The 27018-nt window shown below is 37.0% G+C and overlaps 1 protein-coding gene and 1 long non-coding RNA gene across 15 annotated transcripts in view; one reads left to right on the plus strand and one right to left on the minus strand.

Moving 5' to 3' along the window:
- The window catches only part of LOC103104916 (uncharacterized), a 32664-nt gene extending 26148 nt beyond the window's left edge, over positions 1-6516 (minus strand). Inside the window, exons 1-2 of the long non-coding RNA XR_469438.3 lie at positions 6387-6516; positions 5455-5610 (exon numbers count right to left, since the gene is read on the minus strand). This is a non-coding gene — a long non-coding RNA (uncharacterized LOC103104916). The remainder of the gene's footprint in view (positions 1-5454; positions 5611-6386) is intronic.
- The window catches only part of DCDC1 (doublecortin domain containing 1), an 83400-nt gene continuing 61817 nt past the window's right edge, over positions 5436-27018 (plus strand). For 7 of the 14 annotated variants that reach the window (XM_016423464.2, XM_007497209.3, XM_016423467.2 and 4 more), the window contains exons 1-6: positions 5454-5582; positions 11285-11423; positions 12121-12277; positions 20503-20637; positions 22019-22219; positions 26280-26385. In XM_016423464.2, coding sequence (XP_016278950.2) covers positions 11408-11423; positions 12121-12277; positions 20503-20637; positions 22019-22219; positions 26280-26385 — 615 coding nt within the window. In that variant the 5' untranslated portion in view covers positions 5454-5582; positions 11285-11407. Of the gene's footprint in view, positions 5583-7364; positions 7471-9916; positions 9989-11284; positions 11424-12120; positions 12278-20502; positions 20638-22018; positions 22220-26279; positions 26386-27018 lie in introns of those variants that run through there. The other 7 variants (XM_016423463.2, XM_007497210.3, XM_056801979.1 and 4 more) reach the window with 7 other exon arrangements.

Consider the following 27018-nt stretch of genomic DNA (forward strand, 5'->3'; position numbering starts at 1 on the left):
CCTTCATCTATCTCTTTGACTTTTCCCTCTTGTCCCTCATTTCCACCTTCTAGCACCAAACAGAATAAACTCAATTCCTTTCCCAGAATTCTCCTAGTACTTGAGGACAGCTCCCAGATCTCCTCTAAGACTCTATATTCCAGCTTTTCAGACTCGCAGCCCACTGCTCTTTGTCTTTGCCAAGTTACTAACTTTATTTGGGATATTTTTTTCACTCTGTAAGCACAGGTGTAATATACATGTATGGTGTGAACATTTATGAGTAAAGCAAGGTACCAAAGAAAGCCGCAATTGAGATGGTTGTGATCACAGCATTTCATCTGTGGCCGCGGCTGATAAACTCACATTTACTAAGGTTTGGCATTTTTCAAAATAGAATCCTGAGTAATGTCATTTTTTAAATTATGGATCACTCAGAATGTCATTTCACAAGCTCAACATCAGTACAGTGATGACTTGACATGTAACAAAGAAGAGGCATAAACATCTGATTTTTAAAAGGGAGCAGATGATTTGAAGGCAAATCTCGGTGTGTGAAGACTTTATGGGTTTCAGATATCTAAACAAGTAGGGAAAAATAGTTGACATTCCAGAAACAGATCCATCAGTCAAATATTGGTTCATTTGTTTCAGAAATGTTGACCCTGAAAAGAAACATAATATGAAAAGTCTCACCAGGGAGAACTATGAAATAGAAACAAACCCAATGAAATTCCAGCACTTTTTGGAGAGGCAAATGTATAAACATTTAAGACACAAAAGGCAAATGCCTTCTCCTAATCTAAAATAAGTGCCTGTGTTTTACCAACATCTGTTGAAAATAAATGAAAGGTTTTCCCCCCCATTGAATATGTTTCCATAATGATATGCATTAACATATTTTGTGTCTCGTTCCCTATAATTGGATGAGTTTGTTAATCATTAAAAATTTAAGTGCCTACTATGTGCCTGGCCCCATGTTAATCACGCAAGACAAAGAAGAAAGGAAAAAAGACTGTCTCTGTTCTCAAGGAATTCCCAATCCTTTTTGAATACTTCTATTTTTGTTCAACACTGAAGTTTGTATAAATCCAAATGATTTCCATTTTGTTTACCTTAACCAATACCCTGCTATAATTTTTTTTCATTAGATTTAGGAATGTTTCAGTTTGGTTTGGTGGTGCACTGGGGGAAGAGTCCCAGTGGACGTAAAATCAGAAAGAACTGAGTTCAAATGCTGCCTCATAAACTTACCAGATATGTGACCCTTGACAAGTCACTCACCTCTCTCTCTTAGTTGCTTCACCTATAAAATGGGGGTGACAATAATACCCCCAATATCAGAGGGTAATTATGAGGATCAGATGAGATAACATATGTGTAGTGCTTTGCAAATTTTAAAGTACTATACTATAACATACTGGTTGTTATTGCCCTAAATATATTAGCAAGGACATAGAACTGTCTAAAGAATTCAGTTGTGGGTTTGAGAGCTACACTCAGGTTTTTCATGGACTAGAATCTCATGATAAGAATTTTCTTCCCTTAGAATTCTAGACATAGTCACAGGCAAACTACATGATCAGATTTTTATTTTCTATGTGAAATATATTTAATCAAATAAAAGTAAAAGCATGCTATAGCAGCTAAGGGGAAAATATGTAGAATTCCTCTTTGAAGTCGATATAGATTTTTACATGTGTCTAATTGAAAAATGTGGAGTGACTGCCTTTTATAGACAAACTAGAGAACTGGGGAAGTTGGGATGGAGGAAAGAGCTCGGGGAATATAAATCTCCATTCTCAGCCAGGTGCTACCCAAACCAGAAAAATCATCTATCCTCTCCATGTCTTCATTTCCCATCCCATACAGTTATTGTAAAGATCAAATGAAATGTTTGCATAACACTTTACCAACCTTAAGGGGCTAAGCAAAGGCAAGCTCTTTTATTATTCTTGCTCAATGATATGACTGCGATCATTATAATTGTGACAGGTAGAATATTCCAAAGAAGTTAGAAGACCTAGTCTTGGATTTTGGAAGTTCTGGACTCAAGTTCTAACTCTGATACATACTAGCTAGTTGTGTCTGTCTGTCTCTAAGGCCAAGACACTAAGAAATATAACAATGTTTACAAACTTAGAAATCAATAGCAGAAACTATTTACCACTGACACATTCACTAAGCACCTTCCCCCACCAGTTTCTCCCTCCATGAGCTATTGATTGACTTGTGTTCTGAGATTCACTCCACTGAATTCCTTTGCTGCCACCAGTCTTTGCTAGCACACCAGCCTCTATTCTTATCATCCCATTCCTCTACAGCACTAGAAGGGTCCTCAAATCTGTCTACTCATCCACAAAGCCTGTTTGGCTTGGGAGAGTAACATATTCTGCCTTTGGTAGTAGCACCTTCTTCCCAGAGCACAGTCTGCTATAGCAGAGTTCAGTCAGAGAACAAAAAGGAAAGTGAGGCAGTGCACCAGTATAAAAGACTAGTTGCACCAGGTCTAAAGGAAAGGGGATTTGCATTCAGCTGAGTTCATTCCTGTCCCCATGAAGAATTTAGGTCACTGAAAGGTGAATTTCCCAATGTGGGAATAAGCTGAGACTTTTTTGAGATCAGCCTAGAACACTGCCAAGAAAAGGGAGTAAGTCAGAAAAATCTTAATAAGCAACATAAAGGGAAAAAAGACTAAAACCATCAAAGATCTCTTAGGGAAGAATGTGAAGAATGTTTAATATTTTTAAGTGAAGCCTGAGAAAATAATCTACAGAGTAAATAATAAAATGTGTTTAAAAAAAGATCCAGTGAATTTTAAAGAGAGAATCCTTAGAAAATTTCCAAATGTTATAACAAATTGACTTAAATTCCCACTAAAGTAGAAATGGCTAATATCAAATGCAGAAGAGGCACCGTACTGATTCAAGACCTAATCACTCCTTGCTTTGATTTTTATAATAACCTACTGGTTGGTATTCTGGGTCCTGGTCTCTCCCTTTCCAATATATCTACCACATAGTTATTTCTAAACCACAGATTTCTAACCTAATTCATCTAGGGAAAAAAAAAAAAACAGCTTTCCCTGACTCTCTTTTCCCTAACTAATTTCTTATTTGCCTGGTGTTTAAAACCCTATGTAATTTGACTCCAACTTATTGTTGTAGCCATCTTTTTTTAACCCTTATCTTCTGGCATAGAGTCAATACTTAGTATCAGTTCCAAGGCAGAAGAATGATAAGGGCTAGGCAATTGGAGTCAAGTGACTTGCCCAGGGTCACACAGTTACGAAGTGTCTGAGGGTAGATATCAACTCAGGAACTCCCATCTCTATCCACTGAACCACCTAGCTGTCCCTACTGTTACCATCTTTAATGGTATTCTCCTACCACATTTAAGTTATAGCCAAACTAAGCACACCTACTAGTTACCTTAGTTTTGTCCTGTACTCCACCCTCCTTGGAAATGCTTTTATAGGCTACTGTACTGTTCTCTCCCACATTAAGAATGTATTTTTCCTCATCTCTATTTGACAAAATCTTTCTAATCATCAAGGAACAATTGATGGTCACCACTTGGCTGAAAAGGATGCTCAGATTTTCTGAGTGCTTTTAAATGGATTTCTCCCTTACTTATACGTCATTTCACCCTAAATTATGCTTTTGGATCCACTGCATGATAGGATTTCACAGAAGGAAAGGGCATGTATAGCCTGAGCCCTCCTTAAATGTAGGTCCCCCAAGCTACATCTAGATTCAAAGTGCACATTAGGTCAACATTGCTTCTTTAAAACTCTAGCTGATGTTTCTTTTTTTTAAACTCCTTACATCCCACCTTAGAATTAATACAATGTATTGGTTCTAAGTCAGAAGAGTATTAAGGACCAGGCAATAGGGGTTAAGTGACTTGCCCAGGGTCACAAAGCTAGAAAGTATCTAAGGTCATATTAGAACCCAAGACCTCCCAATTCAAAGCCTGACTCTCAATCCACTGAACCACCCAGCTGCCCCTACTTCTTGTTTTTTTAAAAGACAGAATAAGAAAACACATTGATTCCAATCAAAATTCATTAAATTAAAATAGAATAGCAAGGTAAGTTAATGATAAATTCCCCTATCCCCAGTGCACACAGTGACAAACTTTCTCATGATTTTTCTTGTTTGAGAAAGAAGACTTTTAGTGAATGAATGTGGCCATGAAACACTTGTGGAAAAATACATATCATACTCTATCCATAAAGCTTCTGGCATTATCTATTGACTTGTCTTTCCCATTGCGCTGTCATCTTTTGCCTTTTCCTCAAACTCCTTTTAGCTATTCTCAAGACTTCTTCCCATGTAGGAATAGCCAGATCTCTAGAGAAAGCCCATAGTCCAAATTTGTTTCACCACTTGCAGGTTAGTTTCAACCAATAAACACCAGCCTTTAGGTTCTTCCTTTTCAGGGTTTTTTTTTTCCTTTTTCTTAATTACCACTCACTTAAGCTTTATATCTATTTTAGGAAACTTGAGTAAATTCCTTTCTACTTTCCTCAAGCTCTTGGCAACTAGACCTGGACATTCTGGTGATAAGAGCAAGAATTCTTAACCTTTTGTGAGTATATAATGACCTTCTTCTAAAACGTAGGGAACCCTTTTCAGAATAATATTTTAAAACACATAAAATGAATTACACAGGATTACAAAGGAAATCAATTTTATTGAAATAGATGTAACTTATCCCATCTAAGTTCAACTGCAAAGACCTCCAAAATCTAACCACAGATCCCTGTCCTTGGACCCAATGTTGATCACCCCTATTTTGGAGACTTGCTTTATCCATAGTAGAGGAATGAGGTGAAACTGAAGACCTTTGTCCAGTATTCCAAACAGCTCAGCCTTCCTGCTTAGAAATCTGTCTTTTCTCCCTTCTGCTACCTGGCTTTCTTGGTTTCCTTCAAGTCTCAGCTAAAAATCCTCCAGATACCTTACGCAGTCAGTCCCCCTTAATCTTAGTGCCTTCCATCTGAAATTACTATCAATATGACCTTTATGTATCTTGTGTGTACATAATTTTTTGTGTGTTTTTAGACTGTGAAATCCTTGAGGGCAGAGATGCTTTAGCCTAGCACTTAGCACAGTACCTGGCACATAATAGGCACTTATTAAATACTAGGTGAATGAGTGAATGTTTTCATTTTTTTGTTTTAAATTTGTTTTAAAAGAATAAAACCAAGAAAGACTGTTGATTGAACAACCATAAAAGGTGCTGCTATTGTTAAAAATCTGTGAAGAGAAACTGAGGCACAAAGTTTGAACCATGACCAATTTATTAACAAGGCTGGCACTTATCAATAAGAGGTCAGTGTCCACTCAGTAGACAGAGAAACATCTGACAGTCAGAGCAGCTTTTTAAACAGTTGTTTACATAGGATCCAGTGATGCAAACTCAACTAAGAATGTGATTGGTCTATATTGAAAAGAAGGGTCCGCTTACATTTGGCTTGACTCACATGAAGGGATTTCCACGACCCATAACAATGCCAGAGTGGTCTGGAGCTAAGCTTATGACCGGGTAGAATATCTTATAACCACGTTGACTGATCCTCCTTTCTCCTTTCTGGGGTAAGATAGATTGAGTTCAGGCTGTAGCCTATAGAAAGAGGGAAGTAAATTCCTATAAACTCTAAGATTAAGGCCTATATAATTAAACCTAATTCTAATTCATAAGTACATATTGCAGTGATTAGTTATAATTCTCAATCAGTAATGAATAAACAATACAAAATAAAATAGGGTACCAATTTTCAATTTTGCAGAGGGAAACTCCCAGAATTACTAGGAGTCTCTCTTAATAAGATTTCCTGCCCTCACCAATCTCAACTCCCTTGAAAGAGCTATTCAGAGCTAATAGAGGAAAAGGTAGCATTTTTTCTCTCTTTCCAATTTCTTCATGCCTATCCTTACAGCATAGCCACCTTGTTCATCATTTCTCCTCCCAATTAAAGGTGGTATCCCTAGATTTCTCTAATATTGGGGGCCTTTTCCAGAGGATTATTCCTCTTCCTGCTTGCCATTGCCATTCTGGGTCTTTTTCTTTTTTCTCTCCCTTAGTCTTGAATTATTTACCTCATCTTTGACCAAATATCCCTTCTGGAGAGAATGTTATTTATTTTTCTTCAGTCCCTCAAAAGGAGGAAGGAGGGTTAAAGAGGAACAAATCCCAACTCTAGCTATATTTATTTGAGTCCATGTTGAATACCCAATATAGGTTAAAAGATCCTTGAAAAAGGGACCATCCATTTATTACTTATCCCAGTGTTTTTACCAATACTAAGAACTTAATTGAATTGAGTTTATTTGAGTGAAAAGAGACCATACTGGAAATTAGTCTGCCCATATTCTTGGCCCAGCTTCCTCACTAATTACCTGCGTAACCTCAGGCAAGCCCTTTCTCCTCTGGGTTTCATTTTTCACAACTCTAAAATGAAGGTTTGGACTAGATGGCCACTGAGATCCCTTTCTCTCTCTCATCCCTTTCTCAGGGAGTGGTTCAAAGCTCTGAGGTCACTGACAATTCTAGTATTCTAAGTTCCCTATTGTTCTGAAGCTCCTCCCAGCTCTGATATTCTATGTTGTTTTTAGATCTTTTTCAGCACCTTCTTATGTGTTTTTCTAGAGAGTTTTGATTGAGTAAAATATAACATTGGGCCACTGAATTCCTGAGCACTAAAGGCAGATCTCCATCTACTTCCAATTCAGTTCAGTTCAATTTCCACAAGACTTGTTGTGTCTTCTATATGCAAAGTACTGTCCCTGGTCCTGGACAAACAAAAACCAAAGGACAAACTACCCTCAGGGAATTTTCATTGACCAGAAGAGATCCAATAGATATAAAGAAATCTAAAGTTACTGAACAGGGAAAGACTGCTAGCACCCTGGACTGTGATGCTAAAACTAACATGTTCCCATGAAAATTTTTGACTAGTTTTAGTTCATTTTAAAAATGTCCTTTTCCTTTCTATCCTTTTGTAATAAAAACAAATGATCTTACACAAAAACCTTTAAGTTTAGGGCCTATAACTCAGTGAAGGAAATGTACTGCTTCCAATGAATCATTTTGACCTCAGTTTAATAAAAAATGTTCAGGTTAATTCCATCTCTACTGGAGTTGGCCCTGCAACAATTACATTTTAACTAAATGAGTCCAATCCTGTTTCTCAGGACTTCAAAGTAGTTTAGCCAATTCAGGAGAGTACTATATTTGGAGCCAGTGGATCTGAGTTTAAACAGAGTCTAAGACTACTAACTATATAATAGAGTCATTTGACCTCTCTGGGTTACCTATAAAGTGAGAGGCTTGGACTAGATGACATCTAAGGTCTCTCCAACTCTAAATCTTATGATTATGATGCTAGAGAACTCAGCTTTGTTCAATAATACCAGCACTGTAGCTCTTCTACCTTTTTACTCAAGGTTATTGGGTGTAATGATGCTTTAACTCTGGAGCTATGTAAGTATTAAGTTATTATAACAGAAAGGATTCATTTTTGTATTTTGCACTGATATTAAAATATAAATCTAATATAATTTTATACAAAAAATTCTCATAATATAAAAGAGATTGAAATATGTTTTGCTACATTCTTATTTAGAGTAGTCTGTTAGTATAACAAAAACTCTCTTAATGCTAGAAACCAGACTTTTTGTTTTTTTAATCCAATCCAATAAATATTTATTAAATGCCTACTATGTGCCAGGAACTGCGAATAAGGATATTCTTCTCTTAATAGATATATTTAATGTAATAACCCAGAGGAACCAACTAGGATAAGAGAGTTGGACTAAACTATTGCTCTAGTTGAGAAAAGAGAAGCCTGAAAGAAAAAAAACAGGACTGGTATTCAGAGCTGAATGGGGTGATGATAACTGATGGTAGAAAGAAGAGAGGGCTGCTTAACTTTTATTATGCTGGTTTTCTCTGCCAAGGAGAATGAAGTTTTCACTAAAAATGACAGAATGTCCTAAAGATGTCTAAATGGGACTTGAGTCCCAAGATACAAAAAGAGATTAATAATGATAATGATGATGATGATGATGATGATGATGTATATAGCTACCCTTGGTGAACTCAAGTTGGGCCAGACTAAATTTACTTCCTTTTTTGTTACCAGATGGGTAGATTAGGGGAATGCTGTAATACAGTTTTCTTAGATTTTAGTAAAGTGTTTGATAAAAGTCTCAAATGTAAAAGAGATTGTAACTAGAACATCTAGATGGCTTGGTGTATAGAGAGCCAGGCTTAGAAATTGGGGGGGGGGTCTGTGTTCAAATTTGGCCTCAGGCACTTCTTAGCTGTGTGACCCTGGGCAAGTCACTTAACTCCAGTTACCTAGTCAATATTACTCTTCTACCTTGGAATTGATTCTTACAATTGATTCTAAGACAGAATGTAATAGTTTTTAAAAAGAGAGTGACACCAGGATAATCGTACAACTTAGGTAGACTGCCTGTTTTCAACTGTCACTCCTTGTTCTGCCCATGGGGAATGAGAAGAATTAGTCTAAACAGTCTTTTGGGTCAATCCTTTAGATACTTGAAAACAACTACTAATGCTCTATCTTCTCTCTGAATGCACATGCACATGCCAAACAATGGATGGAATGCCTGGACTTAAAGTTGAATAATTAATAATTACATGTCAGTTTCATTGTTGTTCAATCATGCCTAATCCCAGGTTAACCCACTTGGAGTTTTCTTGGCAGAGATACTGGAATGGTTTTCCTTTTCCTTCTCTATCTTATTTTACAGGCAAAAAACTGAAGCAGACAAGGTTAAGTGACCTTCCCAGGGTCACACAGCTAGTAAGTGTCTGAGGCTAAGTTTGAAATGAGAAAGATGAGTCTTCCTGACTCTGGACCTGGCACTCTGTCCACTATACCACCTAGCTTCTGGGTTGTACAGGGTGTTGATTAGTACCTCTGGGGTGAGGGCTTGCTGAAACCTTTTCAGAGCTGCTCATCCTCTTTTGGTAACTACTTGACACATAGCTTTCACCTGTGGTTCCAAGAAGCTATAGCACACTCTTGACCACATTTCAGTAAATCATCTTGGCAAGGAGGCTAACCCAGGTTGAAGGTAACCCACAGGCTTTAAAGCCTTTTCCATGTTTACCCAAGCAGATGGGGCAGAATAGAGCAATTTGCTCCAATGGTCATGAAGGTGGGTGAAGTAGGCATTATGGAGTGCTTAGTGCTTGGGTAGACATTTAAGAAGCTACAGTGATCCATTGTATCACCCTGCATCTTGTTTTGGTCTTGTTACTGTACTTAGAAGACTCTGGAAGAGAGATTGAGGCTGATGACTTCCCACAGTTCTGTCTCACTTAAATCCAATTTATACAAGAGTCAAAGGACATCACCAGTGATGTCATTTTAGTCCTCTTCAGGTAGGAAAGACAATAACCAATCAAACAACATATCAACTTGAAAGGATTTCTCCCTTTTTCCTGTCTCAGGAATCTGACCTTAGCCTAGGTGTATATCAATGATTTAATATGACTCCCAATAATCTAATATAGTTTTTTTTATTAAGCTAAGAGATGACATAAGGTCAGACACAACTAAAAACAAAAATCTCTCAGAAGTGGGTGCTGAGAATAGGGTCTAGATTTGTCCAGAAATTCCATTCTCTTAGTTCTATACCCTTTCCACAATCCAATTCATCCCCCTGGAGTCAAAGGATAGTATTTTGAGAACCTCTGATTTAACCAATCTACTCTTTTGTTTTCTCATCTTTTAAAGAGTTAGAAAGGTCACTGTGTTGTGTTTAGATCTCTATGTTTTAAGAAGGACATCATTGAATGGAAAGTAGCTCAAAAGGGACAACAAAATTGAAATAAAGGTAAAAAAAATCAAATTCATGCCATATGATTAAATGACTAGACAAAATGTTTTTAGCCTACAGGAAAATAAAAAGACTTGGAGAAGGGTTCATCGTGACTATCCACAACTAAAAAAATTGCCACCCAGGTAAGGATTAGGTTTCCTCTGCTTGGTGCCCCAAGGATAGAACCCAGAGACAGCAGTAGGTGCTCCAAAGAGATATTATTGTGGGTCTTAATGTAAGGACAAACTTTCTCCCAAAATGGCATAGGCTGCCTTAGTAAGCAGTAAATTCCCCCTCACTAAAAGTTGGATAGCATAGTGTAGATAAACACCTGCAATGGAGGTTATAAAGAGGATTCTTGTTCAGATATGAGTCAGAGTAAGTGATGCATGGTTCTCTGAGGTCCCATCCAACCCTGAGATTCTGAGCTTCTATGATTTTGAGTTTTGATGATTATTTTGATTCTTCTTCCTCTTTTTTATATTTGCTAGTAGTTTGTTTTTATCTAGATCTATACCAAATAGGTTCCCCATCTTTCTTTGTTTTTATATACAATGGTGATTGGCCATTCATTCATTCATTTATTGTTCTTAGGAAGGAAGGAAAACTCATGAAAATGATTTCTTGGAGCATCATGAGTTAACCTTTTGTTAACTCTAATTTTAGAAAAATTCCCTCTAACCTTTTCTGATCATCATCTTGACTTCCAAACTCTTCTTCTGAACATTATTACACTTATCCATCCTTATCCTTGATGTGATATTCAAGAAACTCTAAATAATTATAGATTTCATTTGTTAAATAAGATCATAAGGATATCAAATAACAGGGCCATTGATTTATCCATAGTGTTAGAGTAAGAAGGGATGGGATGCTGATGTCATTTAACCTAGACCCAACCCTCAGAAGGGCAGTTAGGTAGTGCAATGGATAGTGCTAGTCCTGAAGCCAAGAAGACTCATGTTCACATGTAGCCTCAGATATTTACTAGCTGTGTGACCCAGGCAAATCACTCAATTTTTTTGCTTATTTCCTTCATCTATAAAATGAACTAGAGAAGGAAACAGCAATCCCTTCTAGTATCTTTGCCAAGAAAAACCCCAAATGGGATCACATAAGGTCAGCTACAACTGAAAACAAAAATCACTCAGAAGTAGACAGTGAGGTCAGGGTCCAAATTTGTCCAGGAAATTCCATTCTCTTAGTTCAATATCCTTCCCACAATCCAATTCATCCCCCAGGAGTCAAAGGATCACATTTTGAGAACCTCTGATTTAACCTATGTGCTCTTTTGTTTTCTCTCCTCTTAAAACAGGAGGGTTTAACTAAATGATCTCTAAAATATCTTTCAACTCTAACACCCTATGGTTCTTTAATCTCATGCATTCCTAGTCCTCTGTGGTATCTTCTAAAGGAGATCAATTTCATATTTTTGACAGATCTATATGTCCTATGAAGAATAATGGATCAATCCTAAAGTGACCATCACTGAGCAGAAAATAAAGCAACTCCTCTTCAGCCATTTATCCTCAGATATTCCCAGAATCCAGATCTTTTGAACCATGTACAGGACAGAGAGTAAGCAGAGTGGTCAATTCATTCAGTGTACAAAGCACCTTCACAATTCAGGGAAAGTTGGCATCCAAGCTGCTGCTTTTAAAGGCTTATTTATAGTAAATCGGTTTGTAATTCTATTTTCTGCTCAGGTATTTAGTAGGAACAGCATATCCACTAACATCCTGACTTCAACTCCATGTCTCTTTCAGAACATTTTATAGACTTGGCAATTTATAAAAACATTTTAATCGATTCTTTCTGCTCACGTATCTGGGTGGGGAGGATTATGTATTATAAGTACTATTATAAGTATTCGGTAAGGGACAGAGCTATAGGAAAGTTTCAGTATCTAATATTAGGAGACCCATTGGAATTCTCAGAATATGAAATAATTAACTATATGCTTTTTCTGAGAATGAAGACAAGTAGAGCCATAACACTTCTGTATTCGGTTTGCTTGAAAGCAAAGTAGCCACCTCAAGTGATATTTTTAAGGAGCTACTTGCTTTTAAAAAACAAAACATTAAAGAAACCTCCCCCAAACAAATATAAATGATTCTTTTTACATGCTAAAGTAATTATTTTCTTCTGTACTAGAAATCTCTAGGTATGATGCCTTTTTAAAAATCATACATCCTCCAGTTCTTTTTTGTCCATATCATAACTAACCCATTGCCACCATTAGCCACCAAGTCCCTTCATTCATCTTTCTGCTCAGATCTGATTTTAGGAGCCCATGGTGCTATTATGGTTGGAGTCAAGGTTGTTGTAAGTAAACCTGAAGTTTGGGCAGATGAAGAAGTAATTAGGGAGCAAGAGGAAAGTCAGTGGGAAGAAAAATGCCTTCAAACTGAAGATACTTCTCAGGAAACTCTGTAAGTATCCAGTTTGGTCAAAGAAATTTAACTAGTTTGGCTTATGGCTATGTGGGGAGTGGGAGAAGGTAATTTTGCTCATCGCATTTAATTAGTTTTCTAAGAGGAGCTCTTTAAAATAATCTGTGTGTTGGAAATTTAATGTCAGATGAAATTATGGGATTGTTCAAAATCTGACTAATTTGGATAATGAAACTGGACATTGGCTTTTTAAAAAATCCAGAAGGATTTGTCTATGTAATAAGAGTTCTCCTTTTAGCAATTTATAGAATCTTAGACTTGGAAGGAACTTGAGAAATTATGGAGGCCTTCTCTTTCATATAATAGATGAAAAGATTGAGCTTCATTGGGGTGAAGTAGCTTGCTTAAAGTCATATTTATTAACTGTAAACATTGACTTTAAGTGAGGTCTTTGCCTTTAAGTCCTGGGTGCTTCCTATTATACCATCCTTCATTTTTTTTCTTTAAATGATCATTTAGAACAACTGTCTTAGTATTGATATTGGAGTTTTATTTTTGGTTTTACATGTGATTTTTTGGACTTACTTAGCTCCAAAGTGGGGGAAGCCATGTTATTTTTGGACAAACAAATCTCACAAAGCTAACATAACTGATCATGTATCATATCAGCAAAAAGGGAGCTTAGTTTACATTTTATTGGTCCCAGACTCAAAAGAGCCAGTTTTTACCATAGCCCCAAAGGAAGTTAGACTTCTCTAAGAACTTAAGAACTTCTATAAGAACCACACTGTGTCTGACCAATGTCTGAGCCAATCTGATTATTTGCCTGACACCAAACAAAGCATGTTTTTGGTTTTCTTGAAGAGACTTTGTTGGTTGCCTGTCTCCTGGTTAAAGATGAACCAAATAAACATCCCTAAATTCCTTTTCATCAAACTATTTAATTTCATATTGACTTAAGGAGACATATTCTCTTTCAAGCTCCAAATTATCTTTCACTTTAAAAAGAGAAGAAAATTTGTTTAGAAGAAAGGCCATAGCACTGCTGGGTTTGTACCCCAAAGAGATAATAAGGAAAAAGACATGTACAAGAATATTCATAGCTGTGCTCTTTGTGGTGGCAAAAAAAAATTGGAAAATGAGGGGATGCCCTCCAAGTGGGGAATTGCTGAACAAATTGTGATATTTGTTGGTGTTGGAATACTATTGTGTGCAAAGGAATAATGAACTGGAGGAAATCCATGTGAACTGGAATGACCTCCAGGAAGTGAAGCAGAGTGAGGAGAGAAGAACCAGGAGAACATTGTACACAGAGACAGACACAGTGGTACAATCAAATTTAATGGACTTCTCCATTAGTGGCAATGCAGTGATCCTAAACAACTTGTAGGAATCTATGAGAAAAAACACTATCCACATTCAGAGGAAAAACTGTGGGAGTAGAAACACAGAAGAAAAACAACTGGTTTCAGGGGATATGGTTGGGGAATGTAGGCTCTAAATGATCATCCTAGTGTAAACATCAACAACATGGAAATAGGTTTTGAACAAGGATATATGTAATACCCAGTGAAATTGTGCATTGGCTACAGGAAGAGTGGGGTTAGGGGGGAAATAATATGATTCTTGTATCCAAGAAATAATGTTATAAATTGACTAAATAAATTAATTTAAACTTAAAAAAGAGTATTAGTAGAGCACTCTAGTTTTCCTGTCATTTCTCATCCTCACCATGTGACCATCAATCTTTTCTTTTGATCATACATTTCTTTGATAATTTAAAAAAGTAGTTATATTCTTTGAAATTCCTCCTGGCTTATATGTGGCAACCTGCTTACTCCCACCATGCATTTTCCATTGTCCTCTGTGTTATAATGCGTTTTTAAATTTTGGGAGAATGTTGTAGTCCTTGCCCATATAGTAACACCAGTAGAATGTTGGTATTAAAAATTGTGTCTCCATTTACACTGGAAATGTGGGGTCATTCATTAAAATTTGAAGTTTCTTAAGGAATTCCAGCATTTTCCACTGTCTATCTCCATATAACTCTTTGTCCATATATATAGTCTGTCCTATACATATTCTGATAGTCAAGCTTTATAAATTTTCCACTTATCTGAATATCATAATCTGGACATTAGACATTCTTTATCCATCTGGACTTTCCAATATGGGTGGTCAAGTTCATCTCTTTTGAATGGTTAAAGATCTCTTCCAAGAGGCTCTGCAATATTCCTAGGTTTGGTTCAACTTACTCTTTACAGGAAATGTCTTTTCAACTTAGACTCAATTCCAGATCTCCATCATGGTAACAAATGTATACAAGCGAGCATACATCTCTGTGTTTTATCCCTAAACTAATATTAATGATCAGAGGGTTGTTGAATTAGGTTATTTCTGTTATTATGTCTTTCAAATATTGAATGATTTTGAAGTATGGTTGGGAGACACTGTTGGAAAAGAGCTATTAAGATGGCAGTCCTGATCTGTCGAATTAAATGTCTTCCATAATGAACAATAACCATCTCACTGGACTCTTGTCTCAATGAACTCTTGTATCAGCTATGTTTTTCTGTCATTTTTGAAATGGTAAAGATGTCATATCTTCTGAATATTACTAGCAAATAATTTATTTTTTCTGTACTCTTACTAAGAATGCCCTCAACTCATGTACATTCGTGACTATATTTAGCTAGATCTCTTGGCAAGCTATCTTTAAACTTTTGTAACCCTTTACTTCTTTCCACTTATTGAAATGACACTTCTCATGTCCTACTCTAATTTTTGTAAATGAGATTAAATTCTAAACTGGTACCATGAAAAAAGAAAGGCTAGATGAGGGGAAGGAACTGGTCACAGAATCATTGTATTTTAGAGTTGGAGGAGATTTTAGAAATGATTTACCTTCCATTCTATGAAATCCTGCTACAGTTTCTCAAAAGGTATTTGTCTAATCTCTGTTCAAACATGTCCAGAGATAAGGAATTTACTATCCCCACAATTCAGACAGTTCCATTGCTGGATAGCTCTCATTGAGCCCAAGAGATTCTTTGAGGATAGTGGCTTTAATTCTGCCTCTGAGTAACTGCCACCTACCAGCCCTGAACTTGCCCTTATAGCTACATAGATTTAAGTCTAGACCCTCTTTCAAAAGACAACCCTTCATTTAGTTAAAGACAGCCATGATACCTCCCCATGTCTTCTCTTTGTCAGGTTAAACACATACCTACTTCGATCTCTTCATACATCAAAACCATAGACTTTTAAGAGCCACCTCATGCCAATCCCCTTATTTTAGAGATCAGATAAATGAAATGATAGAGAAGTTTCATGATCCTGCAGTGTGAATGGTAGACCCAGGACTAGAATTTAGGTTTTTTGACTCCTACTCTAAGGTGATTTCTATATCATATAACAATCCTTTATTTTGTCTCTGTTCTCTTTGTAACATTTGGTACTGTTGAACCTTCTGTATATTCTCTTCTCTCTTCTTTTTGATTTTAAGAATGCATTTGGTTCCCCTCCTGTTTCTCCTCCATCTTCTTTATTGATTTGGTACCCTCTTTCTCATCCTTTTAAGTGAATGTTACCAAAGTCTCTGTCTACATATTCTTCCCTTCTTCTCATGACAACTATATTCACTTTCTGTCAAAAAACCTTCTGGTAATTCTGGTAATATGATCCTCAGATTTTTTTTGGTGCTTAGCTTAGTGTCTGTTACATAAACGGTGCATAATAAATGCTTGTTGACTGACTGATGTACTGCTATTTGCCTTCCTTGATCTCTCTAGAACTATATCTAACAACTAGCCATAGCACAATTTTCTCCAGATGTGCAATGGACTCTTCAAGTTTAACACATCCCAAACCCATGATATTCTTTCCTTTCAGTTTCCTCCTTTAAATTTTGCAGTTTCCTTCACTAGTCCCACCATTGATCCTATCCCATAAGAGCAAATCTTTATTGTCTTTTTCCCCTCTTCCAGCTCCAGATATCTAGTTACAAAGTCCTGTTGATTATAACTCTAAAAATATCCCTTGCATGCTATATCAGGATGGTGGAAGTTTTAGAGAAGAGGAAGAGGCAATATAGGGGAGATGCCAACAAAAGTAGAAACAATAAAACTTAGTAATAGATTGGTTATAGGGTTGGGGGAGTAAGAATGAGAAGTCAAGGATGACACCTGTGTTGTGATCCTGGTAGGACCCTTGACAGTAATAGGGAAGTTAGAAAGAAAGAAGAATTGAGGTGGGGATGGGGGATTGGAGGATAATGTGTTCAGTTTGGGATGGTTGAGTTTAAGAAGAGAAAAAAGGAATGTTAAAAGAATACTTTTTTCAAATCAAATGGTATGAAAAAGATTCTAATTTTAATATTTAGTCCTTTTGTGTTCTGCTATACATGTGGAAATATTAATAAAATTTATATTTAAGTTAAAAAATAAAAAAATATCCCTTGCAACTGTCTTCTCTCTCTATTTCCAGTGCTGCCTCTCAATTGGACTAATTTAATAAACTGTTAATAGCATCTCAGCTTCTATCCTCTCTCCTCCAAAGTAGCCTTCGTAGCACTGTCAGATTTCTCATCCTCAGGCATAGATAGATATGGTACTCCCAAGTAAATTTCAATTAAACTCAGAATTAAATATCTTCTATGGTTTGGCTGAACCTGAACTTTTCCGTCGTATTTAACTCTCTGATGCCATTTTCCTTCCAATCCATCTCTTCTTCTTTGTCTTTCTTCAGACATTATTGATACTTTGCATCAATCTCAGTACTTTTCGTGGGGTTTTGTTTTAATTTTGGCTTACTTTATAGCTATTTGTGTGTATAACATATCTCCTATTAGATTTTAATCTCTATGAGAAAATTTATCTTTGAATCTCTACCAATTCCTAGTCCAATATGGGAAGTATATGTTTGCTGAAGTTAAATTTGTTTAATAAAGAGGCTAATGTACAACTTTCATAGGATTTAGAAATTCTTGCCTAAACACTACAAAAAATGGACTGATTTGAATGTGATCATTGGTGAAGGCAAAAAGTGAGACCAGAGGAGTTTTCTCCACTCCCTTTGAACTAGCCTAGAGCTCCATGCCAATATAGGCAGTCAGGACATGGATTGAGTAGAGTAAGATCCCCTTTGGGGCTAGCAATCTCAGTCAGCCAGCCAGTAAAAATTTATTTTCTATTATTATGATAAATTTTTACTACTATTTATTATCATAAATACTATTATTTATTAAGCATCATTCTAGGGTTAGCCAGCCACCATGCTGTGTACACTCTCCATCCATATTTCACCAGAAGTGAGGCTTGCAAAGGAAACTTAATGGCTTCATTAGTGACATAGATCAGAGTCAAAGACAGGTTTCAAAGGACAGCCCAGAATTGACTCCCTTGGACTCCTTTTGTCTTCATTCCCCATCAGGCATCATCATAGCACACTATTAGCCACAAATTAAACCTCCAGGCTCTCTGGAAGAAACTCGCCAGGCCTTTGCTTAATAAATTGAATTAAGAATAAAAATGCTTAGTTTCCATTTTCCTAGTTATGAAAAAAAAAAAGCAAAACAAAACAGTGTACTGTCTTTGTAGTCTTAGAAATGTACCAACCCCAGAGAGAGGAAAGCAATGCTGCACTTTCTCTAGATTCCATTAGGTGGCACTGTTGCTTTCTTTAAGGTAGAAGGGACTTGGAAACCTACAAAGATGAAAATTACAATGGCCATCCCTTCAGTAAAGAAGAGATTGGGAATGCACTGATGGGTTAGAGGACTCCAGGTTTTGGGGGCCTGGGGGTCCATGGAATAGGCTAAATCAGCTGTTCTGATGCAGGTCTGAAGCTGCCTCCAGGATAAGCCTAAATGGGTCAGCTGGTATGAATTGATTCTGAAACAATGATAAGAGAGGCACTGGGACATTCATTGGATCTGGGGCAAAGAGGAAACTTAGAGGTCATCTCTTCCTCATTTTTCAGAAGAACCAGAGTCCCCCAAGCCCCCCCCCCCAAAGTCTAGGGAAACCCTAAGGAGTCCTTTAAGGCAATAAACCTGTGATCTGGGGTTTCAAAGAATGGTAGCAATTCAGAATGGGAACCTCTAAATCAATCCATGCCTGATCCCCAAAGGACTCCCTCTACAATATATCCAATAAGGGACCATTCATGTTCTACTCAGAGACCTCCTGGGTTGCCTCCCTTGCTGGACTGTGAGTTGCTTGAGATCAGGGATTGGCTTTTACCTTTCATTGCATCCCCCACCATTTAGTCTAGTGCCTGGCACACTGTAGGTACTTAGGTGTTTGTTAATTTGCCCATCTTGCTGAGTGAAGTCCAACTTGTGTAACTCTAAATCTGGTCCTTTTACACTGCTCCATGGTGTTTCTCAGGTGTTCCTAACTTCTCCTAGAAACTTGTCTATGCAGGTTTGACTTTTTTATGCATGCTTGCCCCTTCCAACCATCCCTCCCCTACAACTGGTAATGCCTTCTCTTTGAGATTACCTTCCATTATGTAATTTTATTTACATATTTTGCATGGTTTTGCCTTTTTCATATGTTCAGTACGTAGCATAATTCCAGGCATATAGTAAATTTGTTGTTATGGTTCAGTCATTTTCAGTTGTGTCCAAGTCTTTGTGACCACATGTGGGGTTTTCTTGGAAAAGAAACTGGAGGGGTTGCCATTTGCTTCTCCAGTTCATTTGAGGCAAACAGAGTTAAGTGATTTATCCAGGGATACACAGTAAGTGTCTGAGGCCAGATTTGAACTCAAGTCTTCCTGACTCTGGGTCTACCCACTTTGCCACCTTACTGCCCATAATAATATGTAGTCAATACATATTAAGTAAAATAACAACTTTTTAGGCGTGCATAATGCTTTACAATTAATTGTCTCATCTGAGCCTCACCTCTACCTTGAGAGGCAGGGACTATTATTATCCCCATTTTGCAGATGAGAAAACTGAAGCTGATAATGGGTAAATTTGCTTGCCCAGTGTCATACATATTATAGTAAATGCCCAAGTCTTGCTGATTGACTGACATTACCTTGCTTTCCTTATCTACCTCTGATTCTGGATGATAATCCTCTTGAAGGTAGAGCTTTTGCCTTGATGTTTTGCTTAGACTCTCAAATAGGATATCAATATCTTTTGCATCGACTCTTTGCCTCTGTTTTGGGGTTTTTTTCAAGTCATCAGAAGCCAGGGTACAGATTTTCCTCTCCTTGGACATTTCCAATGGAGGGCTTCCCACTGTTTAAGGCTTTGTATGTTGTATGCTTAGACAATTTAATGTATGAACATCAGTGCCAGAAGGGAAAAAATCAAAGAAAAGAAGATGCCTTATTTTACACTTTTGATAAATTACAGTATTCTCTAAGAATATGAGGAAGCTTATAAGAAGCTAATAGATTTCTAATCTCATCACAAAAACAAGACCTAATAGAAGGGGCCCTGAGTTTAGATTCAGAAAATCTGGCTTTAACTCTCAACCCTATTATTTCCTATGTGGCCTTATACCTCTCTAAGCTTGAGTTTCCCCCTCAGGAAAGTAAAGAGGTTAAACTAGGCCAGGAGTTCTTAGCCTGGGATCGGTCCATGGATAGATTTTTTTGAGGGGGAAAGAGGTCAGTGAATTTGGATGGAGAAAAAATTATTAACATTTAACTGAAATTTAACATTTCTCTCAATTATTTACAACATGATTCTGAGTAGGGATTCACAGGATTTCCTAGAGTATTCAAGGTGTCTATAACCAAAAAAAAAGTTAAGAACCCATATTGTGACTGATATCTAAAGTCTCTTCCACCTCTAAATTCTATGATTTTATGTTAGGCTATTCAACTTGCTTCTGGTACATGGAGAGATGATGGCATTAAGCCTTAGGAAGTTAGTACTTTTGGTAGCTAAATAATATTTACATTCTGATTACATGCTGAGAGATATTGCATGGTTTCTTCCTACTGAAAAAGTCCAAAGATTAATGCTCCTTATTATGTGATTTAGTCCTTCTGTTTATTGTCTTCGATTCCAAAATAGAAACCAATGGGGTGTTGGGTTTTGTTCTCCCAAAATTTGAATTCCCTATTGTATTTAAAGACAAGATTTTGGGGGGGAACCATTTTTTATGTGCCTTCTTTTGATTTCCAAACTTTTCAGTTTCATGAATGAGTATGATCCTAATGAAATTATAGTGCAGAGAAATCAACATGAACTTCTGTCTTAATTCCAGCATTCTTTTTCCTGTTTTAACTTTTAACAGAGAGTCACCTACAAGAGTCATTGTTCCAGGTCAAAAATACTGCAAGTATGCCTGGCAGCAGAATTCTCCTAACTCTGAGGATGTACAAGAGGAAGAAAAACTCTCCAAAAACATGGAATCATATCGGAAATTAAGGTAAAAGGCAGGCAGAGAAATATGTGAGAAAGGAGGTGACTTCATGACTGTCCTCTGGTCAAAAGAGTTCCAAAAGATGAGTGATTCAATGCAATAATCTCATTATAAAGTACAGAACTCTAAATAAATGTGCAGAACTCTAAAGTAAGTGCTGTAGGAGAAATAAATATGAAATAACAGTTGGAGTTAGCACAGACCTCAGATATCATCCAGAATAACCTCCTTGAATTTGATCAAAGAAAAAATTTTATCCAGTGCAGAGAGAATGATTAGAGGTCAAATGCAAAGTGACATGGGGAGTTAAGTACTTGGAAATTAGAGTTGTAAGATAGTAAGAAATGTGAATTTAGAGGAAAAAACCCAAGTTTCATTCCTGAATCTGCTACTTCAAACTCTATAACCTTGAGCCTAAACCCTTTCAGCCTCAGTTTCCTGATCTGTAAAATAGGACAAATCTCTAAGGTCATTTATAATTTTAAATCCTATGATAATTAATGAAGATCAGATCTGAATACTGGTCTTTTACTCCAAATTCAGTGCTCTCTCTAACTTTTAGGGGGGGAAAAGCCCTTGTACATAAAAACTGAAGTTTTCAACTTATTTTCTCATGTTGACATGTTTTGGGGAAAGAAACATGTTTTTTAGTAGCTGCATACCATACACAAGCTCTTTAAAAACTCCATTTTGTTTCCTTCTCTGTCTTATTTTTGTTATTATTAGATGTGAGGCTGAGAACATAAATTATTGCATGACATCTTTTTTATCCCAAATAAATCATTTGATATTGTGGCAATTTTGCTTTTGGAAAACAGAGACTCGATGATTTGGCATTTCTCTTGCTAAAACATTTCAAGGTTGAATAAGTTTGCTTAATACTCTGAGGTCAGTCCCCAAGTGCAATCCTCTTGTAAATCTGAGTTATCATGGAATTACCTTTATTTGATTCTCTAGTAGAGTGTGTGGATTGCAGGGATTAGAAAACCGATTCTTGTGGGGCTGGCAAAGCAGACTTAGTATGGAAAAAAAAAGCCACACAGGGTTGTTTTTGTAGAAAACGTGTGCTTCTCTCCTCTTTTTTCCCCTTCTTTTGACCAAATAATTTGCCAAATGTGACTTCTTTAATTTGACTTTCTCTTCTCTGTCCTCTTAAAATCAGAGTCCCCCAGAGTGTATTTACATCAGTTACCAGGGATCATCAGGATTCTCATTTATGCTGGCCTAGACATTTAATGACCACTAGAATCCTTGCTCTAATTATACTGATTTTGGATCAGTCCATGTTACCTAGACTCACAGCAGGCTCCTCTCCTAGTTTCCAGTTGCCAAGACATCAGGTTCCTTGGGTGTTTTTCTGCCACTAATGCATTTTTCTCTCTCCCAGCCATGAGCTGAAGGATAGGGTATTGAACAAGGGCTGCCATCAGCAGTTTGAATTTCGAGATGGGCATATTTTCAACTCTCCAATTCCACGCCTTGTTTTGGGAGTCCAACGTTTTAACCTGCGTTCAGGTTCTGATGTTATTTTGGTGAGGAAGAATTCTTATGATAAACGTCAAAGGTGGTTACACAAGGAAGAGAGCAGGTGAGAACCATTTTATTTTTGTTGAAATACTCAAGGGCAAAGAAGAGGTTTCATTGGCATAGCTCTAAGGGCTTGGGATTTTATTTTATCTCATTTATTTGGTTTCGGTTTTCTTCCTATTGGGGGAGAGGATTTTGTGCTGGGGGGAGAAGAACGTAAATAAATGATCAGTACATACCCAGCATCCTATCTGTACTCCGATTCAGATAAGATATGTGCATTCTGATCTATTGTGTACATTAGTTATATTATTATTTGTCCATAGAGTCCAAGAAGAGATTGGACTATCATTTTAAAATAAACCTTTTATAGATCAGCCAAAGATTTTTAAAAGCCTATCATTTTTCACTTTTGCCATGTTTTACTCAGATTATCCCACAAAATTTGCAAACTCATAGATCATCTGCTGACTGGAGAAGAACAAATATAAACAGTGTAGGCATTTTCCTTCCAATTTCTAATTTTGGGGATAAGTTTCTTCTGCCCTACCCCAGGCCTAAGAGCATTGGATTTAAAGTCTGGGTCTGAGTCCAGGGCTTCCCACTTATTGTTTGTGTGACCTTGAACAAGTCACTTCACCTCATTTTCCACATCCATAAAATGAGGTAAAGAGGGAGTCATAGGAAGTGATTTCTTCTAAGATCCCTTCTGCCTCTGAATCTTTCTTTGGAAGCAAGAAGAAGAGAACCTTTCTCAGGTCTCTTTTAATTTCAGGAAGGGAGCATTGCTAAGTTTGCTAAAAAAAGCCAGGGGAGAGCAATCTCAATATTAATAAGAAATAACTTCCAATAACTACCTGTACACATGGGCTAGCATATCCCCCCCCCCCCACTGTACCTCTAGATTTTCTCAAATGGGATAATATTTTAAAGTGCTTTGGACAACTGCCCTGAATGTTTTATTTACTTAAGTATTGCTTAATCCCTATCTTTCCCTTCTTTGGTAGCATAGAAAATTTGCCAGGGAGCATCAGCATTGATCTACCCATGCATTTGTGTTTAGCTAGGGATCCATCTTAGCATTCTACTCTCTAGGATACATACAAAAAACACCCAGAAGACCAGAGTCCTATGGCTCAGTCTTCCCATTCTTGAAACTCTTCTCCAAACAGAGAAGCATTAGAAAAAGCCCTCCTGGATAGTCTTATAAATAGAAAGGATAGGTGATTGCTTACATATTGTTGTTTGATAATAGGAAAAGTCCCCCTAGACCAAATAGAGGATGCCTAAAATGAAGGCTCCATAGGCTAAAAAAATCTTAGAGAGCAGGGGCATTTAGGTAGCACAATGGACAGAGAGACTGGAGTCAGGATAATCTGGGCTCAGAAACTTCCTAGATGTATGATCCTGGGTAAGTCAATCCCAATTGCCTAGCCCTTGCCATTCTTCTGTCTCAAAATTGTTACTAAGACAGAACTTAAGGATTAAAACAAAATAATTTTAGAGTTTCTGAGTGATGTAGTGGACCTGGACTTGGAATCAGAAACACCTGAGTTTGAATCCTGCCTCAGAGTCTCACTCTTTTTGGCCACGGGCAAGTTTCTTACTCTCAATTTTGTCATCTAACAATAAAAAAATAACACCATATTGCACAGAGTTTAAATGAGATAAAATGTGTAATCATAATTGCTAGCACATGCATAGCATTTTATGGCATACAAATTGCTTTATGTATACTTTCTCATTTGATCCTTACAGCATTCCTTGTGAGGTAGGTACTACAATTATCCCCATTTCATAAATGGAGAAACTGAGATTGAAAGAGATTAAGTGACTTTGCCTAGGTCCCATAGCTACTAAGTGTCTGAAACAGGATTTGGTTTCAAGTCTTCCTGACTCCAGCCTGCAGTCTAACCTAAGTAACTATTTTTATATATTTTATTTTGATATTTTTATATATATATTTTTAGATAATTATTTTTCTTTTATTTATAATGCATATTATTATATGACATATTAATTCATATTTATTATTATGATGAATTATCAAATAAGGCCCCCAGGTTCTCCAACAAGTGATCATCCTGCCTTTGTTTGAATACTTCCAGTGAGAGGAAATCTTTATTTCTGAAGGCAATCCTTTCCATCTTGGACAACTTGAATTTTGAGGAAGTTCTTCCTTATGTTAAAAGAGTACCAGTAACTTCATATTTCTTCTGTCTAGAGGTCCATAAAATATGTTCAATCTCCTATCCCATGATCCTTCAAAAATGTATGATTTTTATATGAGAACTTATTTTATCAATTCAGGTCACAATTTTTCACACCTTAATTAATGGATCTTCATGTGTTATTTTGATGCTTCACACCCGACAGCTATCATTCTGGTGATTGGCTTCTCTGAACCCATTAGCTAAAATAGATCTTGGGCAAAAGTCACATAGTACTCAGTCTTTCTAGCAAGATGGGACTTTCTGGAATTTGTCCTCCACTGGCACTCAAGAATCTAGTGTTTCTTCCAGATCACAATCAAGCATCTAAAGAAATCTTTAGTGGAGGTCTGAATTATACAGGTAGATCTTTCAATCATGGTCTGAAGACCATGATTCTATCCTCTCTAATTCTCTGCTCAGCTTCATTCAGATTCTTCTATAAGATTTTCTAGTCCTCAATACCTTCTTCCTACACAGATAGTTCAGGAAATCTAAGACAGTGTGAATCAAAGACAGAAACACCCACCTCCAGCAAAGTGTTGGTGGTAGCATAGGGTACTGTTGGTGATGGAATACTATTGTGCTCAAAGGAATAATAAACTGGAGGAATTCCATGTGAACTGGAACGGCCTCCAGGAATTGATGCAGAGTGAAAGGAGCAGAACCAGGAGAACATTGTACATAGAGACTGCTACACTGTGGCACAATCCAATGTAATGGGCTTCTCTAGTAGTAGCAATGCAATGATCCAGAACTATTTGGAGAGACATATGAGAAAGAACACTATCCACGTCCAGAGGAAGGACTGTGGGAAAAGAAACACAGAAGAAAAACAACCACTTGATCACATGGGTCAGTGGGGCTATGACTGGGAAAGTGGACTCTAAAAGATCACCCTAGTACAAATACTAATAATAAGGAAATGGGTTTTGATTGATGGCACATGTCAAACCCAGTGGAATTATGCATCATATATAGGAGGGGAGGGAAGGAACATGAGTCTTTTAACTATGGAAAATTATTCTAAATCATCAAGTTAAATAAAATTTAAAAAAAAGAAAAAAATCAAGAGGGTCCCCAACTCCTTAGTTTTTCTAGTAGTAGGGATTATATGCACGATAATAGTGATGCTAACTAATACTAACATTAACTCTTTCAGACCATCTAGATATAAAGGCAAGTGAGTTTTAATTGTAGCATTATTCTCTTCTTTTTCAGCCCCATTACTCTGAATTTGTCCTCTCCACTTGGGATTTTTTGCTTTCAAAGGCCCCATTACATCCTTGCCCTAAAATTCTGAAATGAATATCACAAAAAGAAGAAGCTTAGACAGGTCCAGTGGGGACACCCACATTCTCCTACCTCAAAGACAATCAATGTCCAATTCCTGAGAGATTTTAATGTTTATTCTAAAATCAGAAAGAAGAAAACAAAAACACACACAAGAATAATGCAGCAAAGTCTCACATTAGCACAATTGGTAGAAACATGGAGGAAATTGCTAACTCTATAATGAATAGGGCTGTTAGGAACCCAAATATAGAAGGTGAAGCACACCTAACTCTTTATATTTTATGGCTTTTTAAAAATGAGTTGATGGAAATATGCAATCTGGACTCCATGTAGAGACAAGTGATATGGAATGTTTTCTTTGGATTATGTTATTTAAGAGACTCAAAGGAAAAATGAAGACTCGAAGAATCTATTACATTTTCGATTCAATGGGCTTCACCATTTGCCTCAAGCCACAAACATATTTTATATATGCTACATTTGTTATAGAGGCCTACATCTCTACATGAGAAAAGGGAGGGAGTACTGGTATTCAAATCCTCCCAGAAAAACTGTAACATTTGAAGAGCAATGTCTAATCTTCCCAAGACACTAAAAGGGCTTCTTCTTTCCCAGGACATTTCACCTGATGAGCAATCCGAAGCTTGTACTTGCAGTAGCCATGCCCACTGACACAAATGAAGAGGCAACTGAGATCACCAGTTATCCTGTTATTGTTCAGGTGAGCTCTCCGTGGCCAAAAGAGTAACAATGGGGACTTTCCTTATCAATATAAAATTCTGAGCTATTAGAGTTTATATCTGCACTAAGACTCTTGGAATTCCTTATATCAATCATAAGTTAGTGGGTTTTTAAATATAGTTTTTGGTTCAGAATATGCAATATCTTTAGGGCAGAGAATTTCAAATATGGAAACTCTCTTCATGGATACAAGTCTTAGCTGATCTGGCCAGTAGCTGACTCAGATCCCATACCTGCAGATCCTTCAGCAGTTCACAGTTTTCTAAACCTTCATAGCAGGCTAGATTGGTACTGAGAACATCTCAAGTTGGTTCTGCTGATCAGAGTTTTTCAACCTGGGCTGGCCACTGTTTTCCAGCAACCAAGCCTCAAAGAGAGAGACCAGAGTTTTTGTAACTCTTTTGTACTCAAGTGACAAAACCTCACTCAAATCCACCTCACACCAAATCAAGACATCACTCTTATGATAGCTTTGGTCCTCTTTGAAAGGAAGGATGGTCAACCTCAACAATTCTGATGACCTGGAAATTATGTCGACAGCTGAGTCTTTAATTCCCATTTAGTATCCATCCAATGGGTAGTCTCAGTATTTTTAAGGATAAAGTAGCCTTAC

This window comes from Monodelphis domestica, chromosome 6, assembly GCF_027887165.1.
Source record: "Monodelphis domestica isolate mMonDom1 chromosome 6, mMonDom1.pri, whole genome shotgun sequence".
Classification (NCBI taxonomy): Eukaryota; Metazoa; Chordata; class Mammalia; order Didelphimorphia; family Didelphidae; genus Monodelphis; species Monodelphis domestica.